Raw genomic sequence first — 23,391 nt, 5'->3', positions numbered from 1 at the left:
CACCCGCGCAGTCCCCTCTCCGGTACACAGGCCCAGGCACCAACTCCTGCTCAGTTCCCTCTACGGGACACACGCACATGTACACAGGCACAGCACCCGCTTCCGCCCCCTCACCGGCACCACTCTCCCACACGTGCACGTGCACCATATGCGTCAACTTTCGGTTCCGTGTCGCTTCCTCCTCTCAGCTCGTCTCCTTATGTAACACATACTGTAATTAATATGAGGCAGCATAGTGGCTTCACAGCATTGGTGACAACGGTTCAATTCAACAAGGACCTTATCTATGTAAGAGGGTGACGGCGGTGCGTGTAGTGCCTGCTGCCGTGCAGGTGTAGGTTCACCACTTACCAGGCGCCGCACTCTCTCACCTTCAGGTACCGGAACCTTCAACGGACCTGGAATTCTTCAGTTGGACCCGGACACGATGACCTAGGAGGAAGGAGATTGCTGAGTGCCGTCCTCCTGACTGTGGACCGAAACGCCCTCCGGAACCGAGAAAAATAACGCTTTCGGGCTAGGTGAGGGTCATCCCAGGCGTACGCCTCAGAGCCCGAATTTCACCTATTGGCACTCTTGCACCAGGTGGAAATTCTACCCTGCACCGGTGTGCAAGGCTCACCGTTCGCCTGGAGGAAAGGGAGACAGATAGGGACAAACACAGAAGGAACACACAGACAGATGTTACTCAACGTCCTACGTCTTGTACTCCAATCTTCTCCACTTACAGGTCCCTGTAAGGAGGCAAAGAGAGAAACAGCCGTGCAGGGCCTAACTCTAACCTAGTGTGCATCCGCTACACTAGCTACATAAACAAAGCCCTCAAACTGGCTCAAGTGTGGGTGGTGCAACACAAACTATGCACAAACTCTAAAACAACACTTTGCCCTGCACGGTAACAACACACATATCAGAGTACAACATCAAATGGTGCTGTTCCTTTAAATCCCTACATACCGCTGGAAGGGGGGTGGGCGCCGCACAGCCTGTCCACCTCCTGTACACTTCCTTCTATGGGGCTCAGGTCAAGCGGACCTGCCTACCTAAACACTTCAGGGTGGCCTGGGCCTAGTGCCCAGTGCCACCTTTATTCACCTTGGGGGGGGGGGGCACTTATTCACTGAGCCTAGCGCCCCCTGACTGCACACAGGCCGGAGGCCTGACTTCACCCACGGGCCTAGCGCCCGCCTAACTTGTTGCCCGTTGGGTGACCTGGGCCTAGTGTCCAGGGTCCCCTTATATGTACCTACTCTGCCAAAATGCACTAGGGCCTAATGCCCTCTAATGCCCCCACAGGCCTAGTGCCCGATGTGCCCCTCGGGCCTAATGCCCGCCTACGGCGCCGTTGAGGTGGCTTGGGCCTAATGCCCAAACCACCAAATCAAATGGTGGCCCCAACCTCCTATCTGCGCCCCAGGCTTAGTGCCTGAATTGTGCCCCCGGGCCTAATGCCCATCCCTGATGGTCTAGGGAGGAAAGGAGAGGGGGGTGGAAGTAGCCTCACTGAGGCCTCACCTGATCCGGGGGTCTCCGGCGCCCTCTTCTGCCGCTGACCCGTCCTGGCCAGCGGCGTCGCCTCCGCTCCTCCGCGTCCAGCCACCGCTGGACATCTTCTTGCAGGAGCCCGACGTCTTCTGGCCTCTTCAGCGGCCACCGGAGCTCTTCTTCAAATGGCCGTCGTCTTCTCCTCCGCGCCGGACTCTCTTCTGCGCTCCTGCGCGCCGACTTCCTTCTCCGGGTCCCGGCCGCTTCTTCCACGGTCTTCCGCGCGCTTCTTCTTTTGTTCGGCTCCCGCCCAGCGTCTGACGTCAGACGCCAGGGGAGGGGCCTATGACGCGGCGAGTGCCGATAGGCTCGCCGCGCCCGTCTCTGATTGGCCGCCGCTCCGGGAGCCGCGATTGGCTCCCGGAGGGCGCCAACATTTGAAGGCCTCCGCAGCCTCCGGTCCGGTGCAGGGAAAAGTGTAATCCCTGCACCGGACACCCGCCGCTCCTGCACACTGACAGGCGCTAGGGACAGACAAGCTGTCCCAGCGCTGTCAGAGACACCCTCCCGCAGGGGACACAGATCCCCTGCGTGCTGTAGCTGGGATGTGTCCTGGGGAACAGGACACATCTCCACATTTCCCCCCCCCTTTTTCCTTTGTAGTCCCTACAAAGGTCTCCACGACGTCCATCGTCCGCGGGTCAAGGAATTCTAAGGTCCGTCCGGTGAGGTTGTATTCGAGGGCCCAGCCCGGACAGACTGTGGCCACACATCCTTCCTCCACCGGTTCCGGATTACTCCTCTTCGTTCCTCCTGACCTCCATCAGTGGATCCTCTGGGGAAGTGGCATCTCCTCACGGTCGCTCGACGTTGGCCACCAAGGGGAATCTTCCTCCACGGGGACAACAGTCACCCACTCTTGACCTCCCATATCGTCTGGGACATCGTCCCTGCCTTCGGGGTGTGGTACCGACCACCATCCAACAGCAGAATCCTCCGGGGCATCCGTTTCCTCCCGGGCAACAACCACCATCTGTCGCATTTCCTCGTGGGGCATCTCCAAAGGTCCTATGTCTTCCTCTGGAACGGGTCTTCCCACGGCATCACGATCCTCTCCCCGTACGTACGTCCAACTCGTCACTTCCGGCAGGTATTCTTGCTCCAGGACTTTCTCCTCCTCTTCACGGAGGGCAATCAACTGGGAGCACGACTCCACCCGATCCTGCCAGTCATTCTCGTCGGCACTCCCAATGCCAGAGTCGTCCTCCATCTGTTCTTGGAGGGATTCGTCGGCGGACATTTCACTGTAGTCCGAGTCCTCCTCCGATACCTGGACTAGGGGATAATTTTCCTCCTCAGCATACTTAGTCCCTTCCGCTGGCGCCTCTAATTCCTCAGCGTACATCTCTTCCGCTGGTATCTCTAATTCCTCAGCGTACTCCTTCGCTTCCGCTGGCATCTCTACTTCCTCAGCGTACTCCTTCGCTTCCGCTGGCATCTCTACTTCCTCAGCGTACTCCTTCGCTTCCGCTGGCATCTCTTGGTACCCAGGACACACCTGTTCCGCACGTCCTGGACGGTTCCAACGCAGGGGAGATTCCGGACGTCTTCGTCACTGGGTCCTCACGCCTTTCTTCACAGCGTGGTTTCTTCTCCTCCCAGTCGTCCATCTCCGCCTTATGCGGGAAAGGATCCTTCGTTACTGGGGTCGCTTTCTTGGGACAGAGTAGATCCGCGGCATCTTCCCAGGGACACTCATTGGCCGAATGTCCTGATTGCCGACACTTCCAACAAGGGAGGGTCACTGCCACCTTCTCCAAGACGGGTTCCTTGGCCATCTCCTTCACTGAGGGATCTTCACCCGTTGGTTCCGGCTCAGATGAAATGGGCACCTGCGAACCAACTTCAAGCAGGCTCTTCCGCTCCATTTCTCTGGTTTCCTCCTCCCATCTCTGGGCACGACCATCCGCAATCATCCGGTCTTCATTCCACGGACAATCGGGAAGTGCATGTCCCCTCGCCTCGCAGAGCGTACACACGGGCTCTGCAGCCACCCGGTCCCAAAGTTGCTAACGAGACTCCGTCAGCTGCTTCACCGTGGCCTCGTAGTCTGTCCTGTCTTCAGTCCATGGACACTCCAGGAGCTGATGTCAGGGATCTCCACAGCTTTCACACCCGGAATCAACCTCGTCTTGGCTCAACTCTTCATCCCAGGGACAACTGTTATGCTCATGCCTGTAGTTTCCGCAGAGCAAACACCAGGACTCTCTCTTCGCTTGGCCCTTCTGACGTCTTCAGTCCGCTTCCTGGACCACCTTCTTTGGGGATGTCTCTTGCCAAGTACATTCATCTGCTAAGTGTCCCGTTTACTGACATTTCTTGCAGGGCGTCACGGCAGCTTTCTTGCACCCCTTCTCCCGGCGCTCTTCCTTTCCACGCTGGACCAACCGCTGCACCATCTTCAGGAGGTCTGCCCTGACACCGTCACCCAGTCGCTCTGGTCTGCACACATCCGGGGGTGGGTCTGTTCCAGAGCCGTCCGCACGGAGGTCTTCTTGGGGACGTTCCACATCGTGTCCGCGGTCCTTGATCCTGCCGACTACGCCAAAATGTAAGAGGGTGACGGCGGTGCGTGTAGTGCCTGCTGCCGTGCAGGTGTAGGTTCACTACTTACCAGGCGCCGCACTCTCTCACCTTCAGGTACCGGAAACTTCAACGGACCTGGAATTCTTCAGTCGGACCCGGACTCGATGACCTAGGAGGAAGGAGATTTCTGAGTGCCGTCCTCCTGACTGTGGACCGAAACGCCCTCCGGAACCGAGAAAAATAACGCTTTCGGGCTAGGTGAGGGTCATCCCAGGCGTACGCCTCAGAGCCCGAATTTCACCTATTGGCACTCTCGCACCAGGTGGAAATTCTACCTTGCACCGGCGTGCAAGGCTCACCGTTCGCCCTGAAGGAAGGGAGACAGATAGGGACAAACATAGAAGGAACACACAGACAGATGTTACTCACCGTCCTACGTCTTGTACTCCGATCTTCTCCACTTACAGGTCCCTGTAAGGAGGCAAAGAGAGAAACAGCCGTGCAGGGCCTAACTCTAACCTAGTGTGCATCCGCTACACTAGCTATATAAACAAAGCCCTCAAACTGGCTCAAGTGTGGGTGGTGCAACACAAACTATGCACAAACTCTAAAACAACACTTTGCCCTGCACGGTAACAACACACATATCAGAGTACAACATCAAATGGTACTGTTCCTTTAAATCCCTACATACCGCTGGAAGGGGGGTGGGCACCGCACAGCCTGCCCACCTCCTGTACACTTCCTTCTATGGGGCTCAGGTCATGCAGACCTGCCTACCTAAACACCTCAGGTGCCCAGTGCCACCTTTATTCACCTTGGGGGGGGGGGCACTTATTCACTGGGCCTAGCGCCCCCTGACTGCACACAGGCCGGAGGCCTGACTTCACCCACGGGCCTAGCGCCCGCCTAACTTGTCGCCCGTTGGGTGACCTGTGCCTTGTGTCCAGGGTCCCCTTATATGTACCTACTCTGCCAAAATGCACTAGGGCCTAATGCCCTCTAATGCCCCCACAGGCCTATTGCCCGATGTGCCCCTCGGGCCTAATGCCCGCCTACGGTGCCGTTGAGGTGGCTTGGGCCTAATGCCCAAACCACCAAATCAAATGGTGGCCCCAACCTCCTATCTGCGCCCCAGGCTTAGTGCCTGAATTGTGCCCCCGGGCCTAATGCCCGTCCCTGATGGTCTAGGGATAAAAGGAGAGGGGGGTGGAAGTAGCCTCACTGAGGCCTCACCTGATCCGGGGGTCTCCGGCGCCCTCTTCTGCCGCTGACCCGTCCTGACCAGCGGCGTCGCCTCCGCTCCTCCGCGTCCAGCCGTCGCTGGACATCTTCTTGCAGGAGCCCGACGTCTTCTGACCTCTTCAGCGGCCACCGGAGCTTTTCTTCTGCGCTCCTGCGCGCCGACTTCCTTCTCCGGGTCCCGGACGCTTCTTCCGCGCGCTACATGTTTTGTTCGGCTCCCGCCCAGCGTCTGACGTCAGATGCCAGGGGCGGGGCCTATGACGCGGCGAGTGCCGATTGGCTCGCCGCGCCCGTCTCTGATTGGCCGCCGCTCCGGGAGCCGCGATTGGCTCCCGGAGGGCGCCAACATTTGAAGGCCTCCGCAGCCTCCGGCCCGGTGCAGGGAAAAGTGTAATCCCTGCACCGGACACCCGCCGCTCCTGCACACTGACAGGCGCTAGGGACAGACAAGCTGTCCCAGCGCTGTCAGAGACGCCCTCCCGCAGGGGACACAGATCCCCTGCGTGCTGTAGCTGGGATGTGTCCTGGGAAACAGGACACATCTCCACATTTACATAAAATGTTCTCCCTGTGTTTACATGGGTTTCCTATACAGTGAAGAAAACATACTAGTTTATTAATTGGCATTTGATAAAAGGAGACACTAGTCTATATTTGTGTGGTAGAGGATTTAGGGGGACATTTACTAAGCAGTGATAAGAGCGGAGAAGTGAGCCAGTGGAGAAGTGCCCATGGCAACCAATCAGCACTGAAGTAACATCTATAATTTGCATACTATAAAATTAAACAGAGCTGCTGATTGGTTGATGGGGAAATTCTCCACTGGCTCACTTCTCCACTCTTATCACTGCTTAGTAAATGTCCCACTTAGACTGCAAGCTCCTTGGAGACTGACGTAAGGGAGGGTTCTCTGATAACATTAGTGGTCAGTCCGAGCTTGTATTGTGCATACTTTACCTAATGGCCCTCATTCCGAGTTGTTCGCTCGCAAGCTGCTTTTAGCAGCTTTGCACACGCTAAGCCGCCGCCTACTGGGAGTGAATCTTAGCTTATCAAAATTGCGAACAAAAGATTCTCAAAATTGCGATTACACACCTCTTAGCAGTTTCTGAGTAACTTCAAACTTACTCGGCATCTGCGATCAGTTCAGTGCTTGTCGTTCCTGGTTTGACGTCACAAACACACCCAGCGTTCGCCCAGACACTCCTCCGTTTCTCCAGCCACTCCCGCGTTTTTCCCAGAAACGGTAGCGTTTTTTCGCACACACCCATAAAACGGCCTGTTTCCGCCCAGTAACACCCATTTCCTGTCAATCACATTACGATCACCAGAACGAAGAAAAAACCGCGAGTAAAATTCCTAACTGCATAGCAAATTTACTTGGCGCAGTCACAGTGCGGACATGGCGCATGCGCACTAAGCGGAAAATCGCTGCGATGCGGAAAAATTTACCGAGCGAACAACTCGGAATGACCCCCAATGTTTGTTTCTTTACCTCCATTACATAGAAACATTGGGGGTAATTCTGAGTTGATCGCAGCAGGAACTTTGTTAGCAGTTGGGCAAAACCATGTGCACTGCAGGGGGGGCAGATATAACATGTGCAGAGAGAGTTAGATTTGGGTGTGGTGTGTTCAATCTGCAATCTAAATTGCAGTGTAAAAATAAAGCAGCCAGTATTTACCCTGCACAGAAACAAAATAACCCACCAAATCTAACTCTCTCTGCACATGTTATATCTGCCTCCCCTGCAGTGCACATGGTTTTGCCCAACTGCTAACAAAGTTCCTGCTGCGATCAACTCAGAATTACCCCCATAGAAACATAGAATTTGACGGCAGATAAGAACCACTTGGCCCATCTAGTCTGCCCCTTTTTTTTATCCTTTAGGCAATCTCAACCTTTTATAACCTTAATTCTTTGTAAGGATATTCATATGCCTGTCCCAAGCATGTTTAAATTGCTCTACAGTCTTAGCCTCTACCACCTCTGATGGGAGGCTATTTCACTTATCCACTACCCTTTATGTGAAGTAATTTTTCCTAAAATTTCCCCTGAACCCCCCTCCAGTCTCAGTGTATGTCCTCGAGTTCTAATACTTCTCTTCCTTTGAAGAATGTTTCCCTCCTGAACTTTGTTAATTTTTGATATATTTGAAAGTTTCTATCATGTCCCCCCTTTCCCTTCTCTCCTCCAAACTATACATGTTAAGATCTTTTAGCCTTTCTGGGTATGTATTGTGATGTAGGCCATGCACCATATTAGTTGCCCTTCTTTGTACACTCTCTAATGTATTTATATCCTTCTGGAGATATGGTCTCCAGAACTAGACATAGTATTCCAGATGGGGCCGCACCAATGACCTATACAGTGGCATTATCACTTCTTTTTTCCTACTACTGATTCCTCTCCCTATGCAACCAAGCATATGACTTGCCTTTCTCATTGCTTTGTTATGGCTTTACCATAATAATTACTATAACTTTGGGCTTTATTCAAAAATATTGATCTCTATTGTGGTTTTATGTTTTATGCTATTCAGCAAGCATCAAAACTTTTAAACTTACCAATAAAATTTGACTTTATTTAATGCCATTTCAGAATGGCGTTATATAAAGAAAATCCATAAATCTGACAAAAAATACAGGGACTGAGGGAGATTTCCCCAACAGTCCCTGCAGGATCTTGAAACGAGCGGCAATTGTGTTCCCAGCTCCAGCCTCCCAAAAGCTTCTAAATTGATTAAATTGTGTATATAGGCTTTATATTAGTCTGTATACATTTATATTTATATTTATGTGGTTTATATATAACATTTATATATAAACCACATAAATATAAATGTATACAAACTGAAATAAAGCCTATATAAACATTTTAATCAACTTAGAAGCTTTTGGGTGGCTGGAGCTGGGCACACAATTGCCGCTCATCACATTGCAGACTTAACAATGCGAAGAAGAGACTATTCACATTGTTACGTAAAAGCATGACTGAGCATGCACAGAACCAAACACAGAAACAAGGCCTTCTAGAACTTCTTAGGAACTGTTGCTCTTTTGAAGTTACTTGCTGACTAGCCATTAAATTTTTTTTATTGTGTCGATATTGCCCGATAATGACTTATTAATTTACCAGTATTACTATCACTTTATTTCCATTGTTATCCCTTTACTGTACCTCCATTGTTAACACTTTTTGACATCTTCATTGCTATCACTTTATCTCCATTGTTATCACTTTGGGGGTCTACTCATGAAGCAATGAAAAGAGTGTAGATGTGGGCCAGTGGAGATGTTACACATGGCAACCAATCAGCATTGAAGTAACATTTCAAATTGTAATACTATAAAATTATACAGAGCAGCTGATTGGTTGCCATGGGCAACTTCTTTACTGGCTCACTTCTCCACTCTTTTCACTGCTTCATGAATAGACCCCTTTATCTCCAATGTTACTGCTTTACCTCCATTGTTGGGGTTTCTTGTAACCTGATAAAACAAACTGTATACTTATTCTGGGTAAAGTATTTGGATGTGCTGACATCATCTTGTTTCTAACTTACGGCTTCCTGATCCACAGTGGTCTAGAAAAAATTACAATGACATTTGCCAGCAGTTCATTTTTTAAAACTCTTTTCCAAACATCACCGAATCATGCTTCGCTGGGCAAAATTATTCCCTAAACATATTATTATTATTATTATTATTATTATTAATAATAATAATAATAATACAAATACGGTAGCCATTATGACAATATTACAGGTTTATTAGCATATACTGTAAACACATAATTACAAGTGTATACATACTGTATTAGCAGAGCTATGTGAACAATACTGGGGAGGGTACAGTAAAACAAAAAGAAGGAGGGCCCTGCTCGTTTGAGCTTACTTTATAATTATACAAGAATGTTTACCTCAATGCTTTCAGTTTATGATTTGAGGCTTTTGGATATTTAAGATCTTGCCATTTGGCACCGTATTCATCTGCAGTGTTGTATTAATTGCACATGTCCTGATCATTCATGCTGGGAATCAAAATCTCTAAACATAATGCATGCTATATGTTGATTTTTCACAGGGCCACAAGGGATTTCCAGGTGTGAAAGGTGAAAGGGTAAGTGTATAAAATACCTTCACGCACATACAACAGAGATAATGTTAGAGTCTAAACTCCAACTTTTATACATTAAACAAACATGAGTGTAATATAGTTGCAATGAGCTACTGCATCTTCAGAAATGTGAAAAAAAGGTATTTTAAAAAAAATATAGGGGTAAATGTATTAGGGTGTGAGAAGCTGGATGTGCAGGAGTTTCTGCAAAAATGGCCGTATTTTTAAAGCAGCAATCATTTACAGGACAAAACCAGGTTGGTTTTGCCTTGTAAATGATTGTCAGTTTAAAAATATGGGCATTCTCGCACAAACGCCCGCAACTCCTTCTTCTCACACCCTAATACATGTACTTCATACTGTCTAATTTAAGACTTTTGTTGACTTGGGAAAGCCATGATGGAAGCAAAGCCATAATAATATTAGAGATGAGCGCCGGAAATTTTTCGGGTTTTGTGTTTTGGTTTTGGGTTCGGTTCCGCGGCCGTGTTTTGGGTTCGACCGCGTTTTGGCAAAACCTCACCGAATTTTTTTTGTCGGATTCGGGTGTGTTTTGGATTCGGGTGTTTTTTTTAAAAAACACTAAAAAACAGCTTAAATCATAGAATTTGGGGGTCATTTTGATCCCAAAGTATTATTAACCTCAAAAACCATAATTTACACTCATTTTCAGTCTATTCTGAATACCTCACACCTCACAATATTATTTTTAGTCCTAAAATTTGCACCTAGGTCGCTGGATGACTAAGCTAAGCGACCCTAGTGGCCGACACAAACACCGGGCCCATCTAGGAGTGGCACTGCAGTGTCACGCAGGATGTCCCTTCCAAAAAACCCTCCCCAAACAGCACATGACGCAAAGAAAAAAAGAGGCGCAATGAGGTAGCTGTGTGAGTAAGATAAGCGACCCTAGTGGCCGACACAAACACCGGGCCCATCTAGGAGTGTCACTGCAGTGTCACGCAGGATGTCCCTTCCAAAAAACCCTCCCCAAACAGCACATGACGCAAAGAAAAAAAGAGGCGCAATGAGGTAGCTGTGTGAGTAAGATAAGCGACCCTAGTGGCCGACACAAACACCGGGCCCATCTAGGAGTGTCACTGCAGTGTCACGCAGGATGTCCCTTCCAAAAAACCCTCCCCAAACAGCACATGACGCAAAGAAAAAAAGAGGCGCAATGAGGTAGCTGTGTGAGTAAGATAAGCGACCCTAGTGGCCGACACAAACACCGGGCCCATCTAGGAGTGTCACTGCAGTGTCACGCAGGATGTCCCTTCCAAAAAACCCTCCCCAAACAGCACATGACGCAAAGAAAAAAAGAGGCGCAATGAGGTAGCTGTGTGAGTAAGATAAGCGACCCTAGTGGCCGACACAAACACCGGGCCCATCTAGGAGTGTCACTGCAGTGTCACGCAGGATGTCCCTTCCAAAAAACCCTCCCCAAACAGCACATGACGCAAAGAAAAAAAGAGGCGCAATGAGGTAGCTGTGTGAGTAAGATAAGCGACCCTAGTGGCCGACACAAACACCGGGCCCATCTAGGAGTGGCACTGCAGTGTCACGCAGGATGTCCCTTCCAAAAAACCCTCCCCAAACAGCACATGACGCAAAGAAAAAAAGAGGCGCAGTGAGGTAGCTGTGTGAGTAAGATAAGCGACCCTAGTGGCCGACACAAACACCGGGCCCATCTAGGAGTGGCACTGCAGTGTCACGCAGGATGTCCCTTCCAAAAAACCCTCCCCAAACAGCACATGACGCAAAGAAAAATTAAAGAAAAAAGAGGTGCAAGATGGAATTGTCCTTGGGCCCTCCCACCCACCCTTATGTTGTATAAACAGGACATGCACACTTTAACCAACCCATCATTTCAGTGACAGGGTCTGCCACACGACTGTGACTGAAATGACGGGTTGGTTTGGACCCCCACCAAAAAAGAAGCAATTAATCTCTCCTTGCACAAACTGGCTCTACAGAGGCAAGATGTCCACCTCATCATCATCCTCCGATATATCACCGTGTACATCCCCCTCCTCACAGATTATCAATTCGTCCCCACTGGAATCCACCATCTCAGCTCCCTGTGTACTTTGTGGAGGCAATTGCTGCTGGTCAATGTCTCCACGGAGGAATTGATTATAATTCATTTTAATGAACATCATCTTCTCCACATTTTCTGGATGTAACCTCGTACGCCGATTGCTGACAAGGTGAGCGGCGGCACTAAACACTCTTTCGGAGTACACACTTGTGGGAGGGCAACTTAGGTAGAATAAAGCCAGTTTGTGCAAGGGCCTCCAAATTGCCTCTTTTTCCTGCCAGTATAAGTACGGACTGTGTGACGTGCCTACTTGGATGCGGTCACTCATATAATCCTCCACCATTCTTTCAATGGTGAGAGAATCATATGCAGTGACAGTAGACGACATGTCCGTAATCGTTGTCAGGTCCTTCAGTCCGGACCAGATGTCAGCATCAGCAGTCGCTCCAGACTGCCCTGCATCACCGCCAGCGGGTGGGCTCGGAATTCTGAGCCTTTTCCTCGCACCCCCAGTTGCGGGAGAATGTGAAGGAGGAGATGTTGACAGGTCGCGTTCCGCTTGACTTGACAATTTTCTCACCAGCAGGTCTTTCAACCCCAGCAGACTTGTGTCTGCCGGAAAGAGAGATCCAAGGTAGGCTTTAAATCTAGGATCGAGCACGGTGGCCAAAATGTAGTGCTCTGATTTCAACAGATTGACCACCCGTGAATCCTTGTTAAGCGAATTAAGGGCTCCATCCACAAGTCCCACATGCCTAGCGGAATCGCTCCGTGTTAGCTCCTCCTTCAATGTCTCCAGCTTCTTCTGCAAAAGCCTGATGAGGGGAATGACCTGACTCAGGCTGGCAGTGTCTGAACTGACTTCACGTGTGGCAAGTTCAAAGGGCATCAGAACCTTGCACAACGTTGAAATCATTCTCCACTGCACTTGAGACAGGTGCATTCCACCTCCTATATCGTGCTCAATTGTATAGGCTTGAATGGCCTTTTGCTGCTCCTCCAACCTCTGAAGCATATAGAGGGTTGAATTCCACCTCGTTACCACTTCTTGCTTCAGATGATGGCAGGGCAGGTTCAGTAGTTTTTGGTGGTGCTCCAGTCTTCTGTACGTGGTGCCTGTACGCCGAAAGTGTCCCGCAATTCTTCTGGCCACCGACAGCATCTCTTGCACGCCCCTGTCGTTTTTTAAAAAATTCTGCACCACCAAATTCAAGGTATGTGCAAAACATGGGACGTGCTGGAATTTGCCCATATTTAATGCACACACAATATTGCTGGCGTTGTCCGATGCCACAAATCAACAGGAGAGTCCAATTGGGGTAAGCCATTCCGCGATGATCTTCCTCAGTTGCCGTAAGAGGTTTTCAGCTGTGTGCGTATTCTGGAAAGCGGTGATACAAAGCGTAGCCTGCCTAGGAAAGAGTTGGCGTTTGCGAGATGCTGCTACTGGTGCCCCGCTGCTGTTCTTGCGGCGGGAGTCCATACATCTACCCAGTGGGCTGTCACAGTCATATAGTCCTGACCCTGCCCTGCTCCACTTGTCCACATGTCCGTGGTTAAGTGGACATTGGGTACAACTGCATTTTTTAGGACACTGGTGAGTCTTTTTCTGACGTCCGTGTACATTCTCGGTATCGCCTGCCTAGAGAAGTGGAACCTAGATGGTATTTGGTAACGGGGGCACACTGCCTCAATAAATTGTCTAGTTCCCTGTGAACTAACGGCGGATACCGGACGCACGTCTAACACCAACATAGTTGTCAAGGCCTCAGTTATCCGCTTTGCAGCAGGATGACTGCTGTGATATTTCATCTTCCTCGCAAAGGACTGTTGGACAGTCAATTGCTTACTGGAAGTAGTACAAGTGGGCTTACGACTTCCCCTCTGGGATGACCATCGACTCCCAGCAGCAACAACAGCAGCGCCAGCAGCAGTAGGCGTTACACGCAAGGATGCATCGGAGGAATCCCAGGCAGGAGAGGACTCGTCAGAATTGCCAGTGACATGGCCTGCAGGACTATTGGCATTCCTGGGGAAGGAGGAAATTGACACTGAGGGAGTTGGTGGGGTGGTTTGCGTGAGCTTGGTTACAAGAGGAAGGGATTTACTGGTCAGTGGACTGCTTCCGCTGTCGCCCAAAGTTTTTGAACTTGTCACTGACTTATTATGAATGCGCTGCAGGTGACGTATAAGGGAGGATGTTCCGAGGTGGTTAACGCCCTTACCCCTACTTATTACAGCTTGACAAAGGCAACACACGGCTTGACACCTGTTGTCCGCTTTTCTGTTGAAATACCTCCACACTGAAGAGCTGATTTTTTTGGTATTTTCACCAGGCATGTCAACGGCCATATTCCTCCCACGGACAACAGGTGTCTCCCCGGGTGCCTGACTTAAACAAACCACCTCACCATCAGAATCCTCCTGGTCAATTTCCTCCCCAGCGCCAGCAACACCCATATCCTCCTCATCCTGGTGTACTTCAACACTGACATCTTCAATCTGACTATCAGGAACTGGACTGCGGGTGCTCCTTCCAGCACTTGCAGGGGGCGTGCAAATGGTGGAAGGCGCATGCTCTTCACGTCCAGTGTTGGGAAGGTCAGGCATCGCAACCGACACAATTGGACTCTCCTTGTGGATTTGGGATTTCGAAGAACGCACAGTTCTTTGCGGTGCTTTTGCCAGCTTGAGTCTTTTCAGTTTTCTAGCGAGAGGCTGAGTGCTTCCATCCTCATGTGAAGCTGAACCACTAGCCATGAACATAGGCCAGGGCCTCAGCCGTTCCTTGCCACTCCGTGTGGTAAATGGCATATTGGCAAGTTTACGCTTCTCCTCCGACAATTTTATTTTAGGTTTTGGAGTCCTTTTTTTACTGATATTTGGTGTTTTGGATTTGACATGCTCTGTACTATGACATTGGGCATCGGCCTTGGCAGACGACGTTGCTGGCATTTCATCGTCTCGGCCATGACTAGTGGCAGCAGCTTCAGCACGAGGTGGAAGTGGATCTTGATCTTTCCCTAATTTTGGAACCTCAACATTTTTGTTCTCCATATTTTAATAGGCACAACTAAAAGGCACCTCAGGTAAACAATGGAGATGGATGGATACTAGTATACTTATGGATGGACTGCCGAGTGCCGACACAGAGGTAGCTACAGCCGTGGACTACCGTACTGTACTGTGTCTGCTGCTAATATAGACTGGATGATAATGAGATGTAGTATGTATAAAGAAGAAAGAAAAAAAAAACCACGGGTAGGTGGTATACAATTATGGATGGACTGCCGAGTGCCGACACAGAGGTAGCTACAGCCGTGGACTACCGTACTGTACTGTGTCTGCTGCTAATATAGACTGGATGATAATGAGATGTAGTATGTATGTATAAAGAAGAAAGAAAAAAAAAAGCCACGGGTAGGTGGTATACAATTATGGATGGACTGCCGAGTGCCGACACAGAGGTAGCTACAGCCGTGAACTACCGTACTGTGTCTGCTGCTAATATAGACTGGTTGATAATGAGATGTAGTATGTATAAAGAAGAAAGAAAAAAAAAACCACGGGTAGGTGGTATACAATTATGGATGGACTGCCGAGTGCCGACACAGAGGTAGCTACAGCCGTGGACTACCGTACTGTACTGTGTCTGCTGCTAATATAGACTGGATGATAATGAGATGTAGTATGTATAAAGAAGAAAAAAAAAAAAAACACGGGTAGGTGGTATACAATTATGGATGGACTGCCGAGTGCCGACACAGAGGTAGCTACAGCCGTGGACTACCGTACTGTACTGTGTCTGCTGCTAATATAGACTGGATGATAATGAGATGTAGTATGTATAAAGAAGAAAGAAAAAAAAACCACGGGTAGGTGGTATACAATTATGGATGGACTGCCGAGTGCCGACACAGAGGTAGCTACAGCCGTGGACTACCGTACTGTACTGTGTCTGCTGCTAATATAGACTGGATGATAATGAGATGTAGTATGTATAAAGAAGAAAGAAAAAAAAACCACGGGTAGGTGGTATACAATTATGGATGGACTGCCGAGTGCCGACACAGAGGTAGCTACAGCCGTGGACTACCGTACTGTACTGTGTCTGCTGCTAATATAGACTGGTTGATAATGAGATGTAGTATGTATAAAGAAGAAAGAAAAAAAAAACCACGGGTAGGTGGTATACAATTATGGATGGACTGCCGAGTGCCGAGTGCCGACACAGAGGTAGCTACAGCCGTGGACTACCGTACTGTACTGTGTCTGCTGCTAATATAGACTGGATGATAATGAGATGTAGTATGTATAAAGAAGAAAGAAAAAAAAAACCACGGGTAGGTGGTATACAATTATGGATGGACTGCCGAGTGCCGACACAGAGGTAGCTACAGCCATGGACTACCGTACTGTACTGTGTCTGCTGCTAATATAGACTGGATGATAATGAGATGTAGTATGTATGTATAAAGAAGAAAGAAAAAAAAACCACGGGTAGGTGGTATACAATTATGGATGGACTGCCGAGTGCCGACACAGAGGTAGCTACAGCCGTGAACTACCGTACTGTGTCTGCTGCTAATATAGACTGGTTGATAATGAGATGTAGTATGTATAAAGAAGAAAGAAAAAAAAACCACGGGTAGGTGGTATACAATTATGGATGGACTGCCGAGTGCCGACACAGAGGTAGCTACAGCCATGGACTACCGTACTGTACTGTGTCTGCTGCTAATATAGACTGGATGATAATGAGATGTAGTATGTATAAAGAAGAAAGAAAAAAAAAACCACGGGTAGGTGGTATACAATTATGGATGGACTGCCGAGTCCCGGCACAGAGGTAGCTACAGCCGTGAACTACCGTACTGTGTCTGCTGCTAGTAGACTGGATGATAAATAATGATATAAAAAATATATATATATCACTACTGCAGCCGGACAGGTATATATTATATAATGACGGACCTGCTGGAGTGGACACTGTCTGTCAGCAGAATGAGTTTTTTTAATTTTTATAGAATAAAAAAACACCACACAAGTCACACGACGAGTGTACTTTTTCAGGCAGACATTCAATCACAATATACTATACTGGTGGTCAGTGTGGTCAGGTCACTGGTCACAGTGGTCAGTGGTCAGTCACACTGGCAGTGGCACTCTGGCAGCAAAAGTGTGCACTGTTTAATATGTACTCCTGGCTCCTGCTATAACCTATAACTGCTCCCCAGTCTCCCCCACAATTAAGCTGTGTGAGCACAGTCAGATATTATACATAGATGATGCAGCACACTGGGCTGAGCACAGATATGGTATGTGAGTGTGACTGAGTCACTGTGTATCGTTTTTTTCAGGCAGAGAACAAGAACAGAACGGATTATTAAATAATAATAATTTATAAAACTGCACTGGTGGTCAGGTCACTGGTCATCAGTCACTAGTATAACTCCTCCTAAGCTCCAGTAAGTAAATGAAGTGTCTCACTCTCACTCTCCTATCTATTTTAATTTCTAAACGGAGAGGACGCCAGCCACGTCCTCTCCCTATCAATCTCAATGCACGTGTGAAAATGGCCGCGACGCGCGGCTCCTTATATAGAATCCGAGTCTCGCGATAGAATCCGAGCCTCGCGAGAATCCGACAGCGTGATGATGACGTTCGGGCGCGCTCGGGTTAACCGAGCAAGGCGGGAAGATCCGAGTCGCTCGGACCCGTGTAAAAAAACATGAAGTTCGGGCGGGTTCGGATTCAGAGAAACCGAACCCGCTCATCTCTAAATAATATGTAGCATTTACTACAGGGAGTACAGAAGCTATGTCATACATCTCAGCCTTATTACAAAGTCATCACGGGGAGTAAAGTGTAGTGGTTTTGATCAAGTAACATAGGGAATGAGCCATGCTCCTCTCCTGTAACACATTTGGCCTGCCTGACCTTTATAGTAGTAACACGTCTTCAATTCTTTAGTAAAACATCCATTCCACTCTCACCTCTGTAGTAACACCATCGCACATCTGTAGGAAAATATTCCCACTGCCCTCACCTCTGTAGTAACATTCTCAGCTCTGTGGTATATAGATCTCCCCTCACCTCTGTAGGAAAACATCCCCATTGCTTCTGCAGAAAAATATACCACCCTCACACCTTTTTAGTAACTCGCCTCCTCACATATGTATGTACTAAAACTTTACCCCTGCCCTTACCTCTCTAGTAACACCCCTCCTCATATCTGAAGTAATACATCTCCCTGTCCTCATCTCTGTAGTAACACCCCCCCCCCCCTCCCCTTCACTTCTGTAGTAAAACAACCCTCCTTACATATATGGTGACACCCCTTCTCACATGAGTAGTAACTGATAATGCTGATTTATCCTTAGGAATGAAAGCTATACCTTAAACACACCTTAAATACACTTTACCCTGGAGCCGCTGCGGCCGCTGTACTTAATACACACTCTACGTACTTTGTACGCTATTAGCGTACAGAGTCCCGTGCTGTGTACGGACTTAGCGTACAAACGCCGCGCTGACGGTACAAAGTACTCACAGCGCGTACACACCCAGAGATACACTTGAAACCTTTTACAGCAATGCAATGCAATGATAATACACTTTAAACCTTAGCAGGGCAATGAAGACACGACACCAGATTGTAATTAAACCGCTGGGTTCCGACACCACAGGGTATTATTGCTGAAAGGGGGTTACAATACAAGTAATACAATACAACAGAGTAAATGGCTACATTCAATGTTACATACGTGAGTGGATTCACTTGCGCTACCCGGTCTGGTCCTCCGTCATCTGATAGATAACGTTGTGAGTCTTGTGTCTCCCCAGGCCTGCAGTAGGCTCTCTTTATACAATTCTTCTAAAAAGCAATACAATAGATACTGTAATCTCTTTGTCCATTGGACTCAGGAATGCACATTTACAGTACATGAGAGGTCATAGGTCGGTTTGAATAGGTAGGCGATGTCTTTCCCAACTGCTCTTGTGGGTGGTCTCCTCTGGATTCCCACCGCATACATAATGTACAGTAAATACAGTTTATATCTATATTCTGCTCCTGCACATAACTATCCGTAGGAACATGCGATCTTTCTCAAACCAACACCGGAATGTTACCCTTAAAATACCCTTCAGCTGGATAGCAAACACCACCTTATAACCTTGTTCTGTCCCCTCCTATTCTGTAAAGGTGAATCCCTTTGTTCTGAAACCATCTAAACGGTTGTTACTTTCTGATGTGGTGCAGGGAGGCTATGTGTACATTGTGCACTATTTGGATTAAATATGTAATATGTTTTGATAGCTTTCCATGTGTTCACAAACTCTACTGTAAATACCCATACCACGCGCTAATGCGCAGGACCGCGGAAGCGATCATACGCAAATTGCGGATAAGTGCACGCACGACAGAACAAGTACACGCGCGGAGGCCATCTGTGTGTAGTTTGTACGTGATGTGTGTACTGCAATATTTTTCAACTTTGACAGTCCACCCTTTGGCAGTCACCAATAACTGCCACTATCTAATCACTAAACAGAAAAATATCTACACAATATCTACAGAAGTTTGGATGGTCGGGGGAGAGTAGTAGGTAGGAAATGTATGACCTAGTGGGATAGTAAAAAGCATGTATGTGTGCATCCATGTCTGAGGGGCATATATCATCGTGCCGTATATGTTCTAATTAAGCTTCGAGGTATTGCGAAGTATACATTAAATCCTTCTCATCCCGTATCAAGGCTCTGTAACTGGGCCAACAAACACTACCGAGCTCTTTTCGGCTTCTTGTTAAAACAAATGGGGTGCACATTTAGTTGATGATACATGGAGGGGGAAACATATGTGAGTGCTAGTATATGTGGATATCACCTGTCGACTATGTGTGCTATTAACTGGAGGTTCCAGAGGTGAAGATAAGACACATATCTAAAATACATTCATATAAACATTTTGGGTAGGGCAGATGTCTTTTCCGGAAGGATGTATCTGGGCAGAAGGGGAAACAAAAGAAAAACGGGTGAAAGAAACAGGCCATGAAATTCATTTGCAATCCTTATCGTAACACTGTCTCTATGGATGGGTCATAAATTAAATCTGCTGCTATAACAGCGCCCTCGCTCCTTAGACTCATCAACTTTGTGCCGTGCTTGCGCCGCGTCAAAATTCGAACACACCTAAATATCAAACCAATAATTATGACGACTCCCAGGATAAAAAAGGAGAAACTTCCCTACACTCATAATAACATTTTGAGCCCACTCTCCTAAACCTGAGAACCAATTTCATGGGTTCAACCATGAGATCCAACCGGTCAGTTCATTACTCACAGTCGCCAAGGTAAGATTGTGTTTCCTCCTGAACTCCCACTTCAACTGCAAGATATCGTCCATCTTTTGATCGATAATCTCCGTTGGATCATCAGTACTGTTCGTAATATACGTACAGCACTTCACTCCATATTGAGTTGCCAGAGTAACACAGTACCTACCTGTCACGGCTGTGATATAATTTAGGACCATCCTGCGCTGAATCAGTTCCTTCTTGTAAGCTTGTAACTCCCTTCCTGTATACCTGAAGGTGTTGTCATACATCTCAGTGATATTATCTATCAAGTTTGCTAGCGCATGGATATACCTATAATTTATAATTCCTCTGGCAGTACGGGTGATGTCTAATGCGAGAAGGAATTGAATCCCGGTGGATTCGCTGATCAAATCAGAGGCTGCGTGCTCTGTCCTATCTATGAGGTGTCTCTTGATAATGTGTTCATAGTGAGTATGAGTATAAGGAGCCTGAGCACTGCGGTGAACGTCTTTCATCTTATCATGGGTTATGGTCATGACCTCTGGTAGTACTCTCCCAATATGACACAATCCCTCTGAGCTCGGGGCAAGCCACTTGTACGCCTTCCTCCCACATATGAAATAGGCATCATCTGGGAGAACATAGGGGGACAAAATATGACATCACCATATTACAAACTTTCCAAGTAAAGAAACCTATCCCTAGTTCTCCCATCTGCTCAGTACAAGTATCGGGCTGGATGATATGAGCACAATACCCTGGCGATACTTTTCCAACCCACATGGTCTTGCTTCCACGAGTATACCTATACCGAAAATACCTCCCACTGTTGGCTATTTGGCGTACAAGTTCAGAGTCTATGGGTATCTTATCAGCTCTGTGTGAGTAGGTCATTGTCTGGTTATTCCACGTCACTTCCCAATTTCCCGGTTTTCGGTAATTTGAAATATTAAAACACAATAAGGATCTGTCTACATGATACTGGTGGAGCTTCTAACTAGGGGGCCTAGAAATATTGAATTTCTTGTCCACCGGTCTCCCGCCCCGTAATTCGAGTACCTCATCTATTGCTAAAGGGTATGGTACTAATCCTGACTTGCTCTGACCTTGAGGTACCTGTGAGCACACCCAGCATTCTGTCTGGTTTAAGACCTTACCCACTAGTGAGTGGTAATCACTCAACGGATGACGGTCCATGTCGATATTAAGGTTGGACTGACATCTCTGGATGCACCCATCCTCAACTATATTCTCACAATTCCTACAAATACAATATTCATCAGACAATAACCCCTCACAGTGCCTCCGAGCTCCCTGACTACCAGAGCGCTTACTGATGCCAGCCTTTACCAAAATGATGTGCTGATCCTGAGATCCTACAAATTCATACTTGCCATCAGAACCCATTCCAGATCCCTGCTCAACCTCTCTGGGACCCTCACAAAAACAAACTATCCTTATCAAAATCAGAATTACTAATAGAACCCGAAACGCAGTCTCTTGTGATCGATCCATTTCATTAGGGTAAAGGAGGAAAATAAGAAGGAGAAAAGAAAGGAAAAGAATGCAGGGGGAGGTGAAAAAAGAAAGTGGTACGACAACCGTTCTAGCTCTTGTTACTCTCTGTGCTCAGATGCCCTTCAACAGTCCTGTCTCTCAACTTTCCCGGAACAGACACTCCAGTGATACGAGGTTCTCTACACTTTGCTCTTTGTCACGAGTTCTCTCCGGGTCAGCGACCTTCTTGCAATGGGACGAGTGGATCCAAGTCTCTCTTTCGGCAACCTTCAATGCTGTTGTGCTGGTTAACAAGACTTGATATGGTCCTTCCCACTTGTCTATGAGGCAACCTGAGCGTAAGAAATTTCGAATCATCACATAATCCCCAGGTTCAATGTCATGACAATTGCTGTTCGGTAGGTCAGGAATCACCAGCTTTAAATTTCTTTGTTGATTTCTCAGCTGCTGGCTCATCCCATCCAAATATTTCACAGTCACTTCATTATTACATTTCAAATCATCCTTGGGGTCTATCATTACATGAGGTTGTCGACCAAAAAGGAATTCAAAGGGTGATAGGTTAAGGGGAGACCTGGGAGTGGTTCTGATGCTGTACAATACTAGTGGCAAAGCTTCTGGCCACGACAATCCAGTTTCAACCATTAATTTGCTCAGCTTGTTCTTAATAGTGCTATTCGCTCTCTCCACCTTTGCACTCGCCTGTGGACGGTACGGAGTATGCAGCTTGCTATTAATTCCCATCAGCTTGCACATGACCTGAAAGACTTCACCTGTAAAATGGGTACCCCTATCACTTTCAGTTATTCTAGGGATACCATATCAACACACAAATTCCTGCACAATTTTCTTTGCAGTGAACGTAGCAGTATTTGTGGCAGCAGGGAACGCTTCTACCCAGTTAGAAAATAACTGTATGAAATCGATTTGTATTACCTGAAAAGGTCCATCTGTCGGAGGGATATGGGATGGCTCTGTTGGTATTGACTTTCCAATATTCTTCCTCAAGCAAGTAAAACATGTCATTGCTCTCTTACCTGCATTAGAAGAGAATCCTGGTGCACACCAGTAGGCTCTCACCAGCTTACACATACCCTCTTTACCCAGATGAGTCAGACCGTGTGCCGCCTCAGCTAAGCTTGGAAGATATGTTCTGGGGGCCACTGGCTTACCTTGTCCACCTGTCCACAGTCCCGAGGATTCCTGGCCATATCCCTTTGACCTCCAGACTGCCTTTTCCTGTAATGAACACAAATCTTGCATTTCAATTGTGTTTAACTGTTGTGTATTATCAGTTGTGTGAAGTAAACCGTCTGTGGAAAATTAAAAGAGAGGGGAAATAATAAAAAAAGAAAATTTATCAGATTTGTGTTCACCATCAGGCTGTCACACCATCATGCATATCGGTGTCTATGCACAGTCTCCCTTCACCAGTATTCTCATTCTCCACCCTTTGTGCATGACCAGGCACACTGCGTTAATACTGGTGTCCCTATGCTGGTGAGATATACTGGATTTGGGCAGAGCTCTGAAAGGCAGAGTAGGCATGTGGCGTTTGAACTGTAATCCTGTCGGTGAACATAAGAGATGAAGAGGAAACTTTGAAGACAAATCACATAGAGTTTAGTAACAGATAATTTTGTAGAGGCAAAGAATATTTTACAAAATTTTACATCTGGATTGGGCACTACGGGGGAATGATTCTCTACTCGGTCTGCTCCCCTAAAAGAAATTCTATGTGTGTTATATCTCTACTGGGACTATCCCAGCCATCAATCCAGTGTCCTGTCCATTCTAAGTTCATAGGGAACCCGGTGTCTTTGAGATAATTTCCTCTACCTGTGGTGGACATGCATCTAGAACAGTATCCCACATACTTTGTGCTTCCTGGGTGCAGGGCCGGCGCCACCATTAGGCAGCTTTAGGCAGCTGCCTATGGGCGCCGGCCACTGGAGGGCGGCACCGCACGCTGCAGAGAAATGCGTCTTCTATTATTCTGTTATGTGTGCTCCTCGTTTTTCTTATGAGACAAGGAACAGGGATGACCCGCGGCCGCCCATCAATTACCAGCCGGCACT

General features: G+C 47.7%; 1 protein-coding gene across 1 annotated transcript in view; it reads left to right on the top strand.

The window, feature by feature from the left end:
• Positions 1-23,391, top strand: part of LOC134934577 (collagen alpha-1(VII) chain-like) — an 817,258-nt gene that overhangs the window by 458,618 nt on the left and 335,249 nt on the right. The window contains exon 83 of the mRNA XM_063929986.1: positions 9,402-9,437. Within this exon, the coding sequence (XP_063786056.1) occupies positions 9,402-9,437 (36 nt within the window). The remainder of the gene's footprint in view (positions 1-9,401; positions 9,438-23,391) is intronic.

The sequence above is a fragment of the Pseudophryne corroboree genome, chromosome 6 (assembly GCF_028390025.1).
Source record: "Pseudophryne corroboree isolate aPseCor3 chromosome 6, aPseCor3.hap2, whole genome shotgun sequence".
Lineage (NCBI taxonomy): Eukaryota > Metazoa > Chordata > Amphibia > Anura > Myobatrachidae > Pseudophryne > Pseudophryne corroboree.
This window is presented reverse-complemented; position numbering and strand designations above follow the sequence as displayed.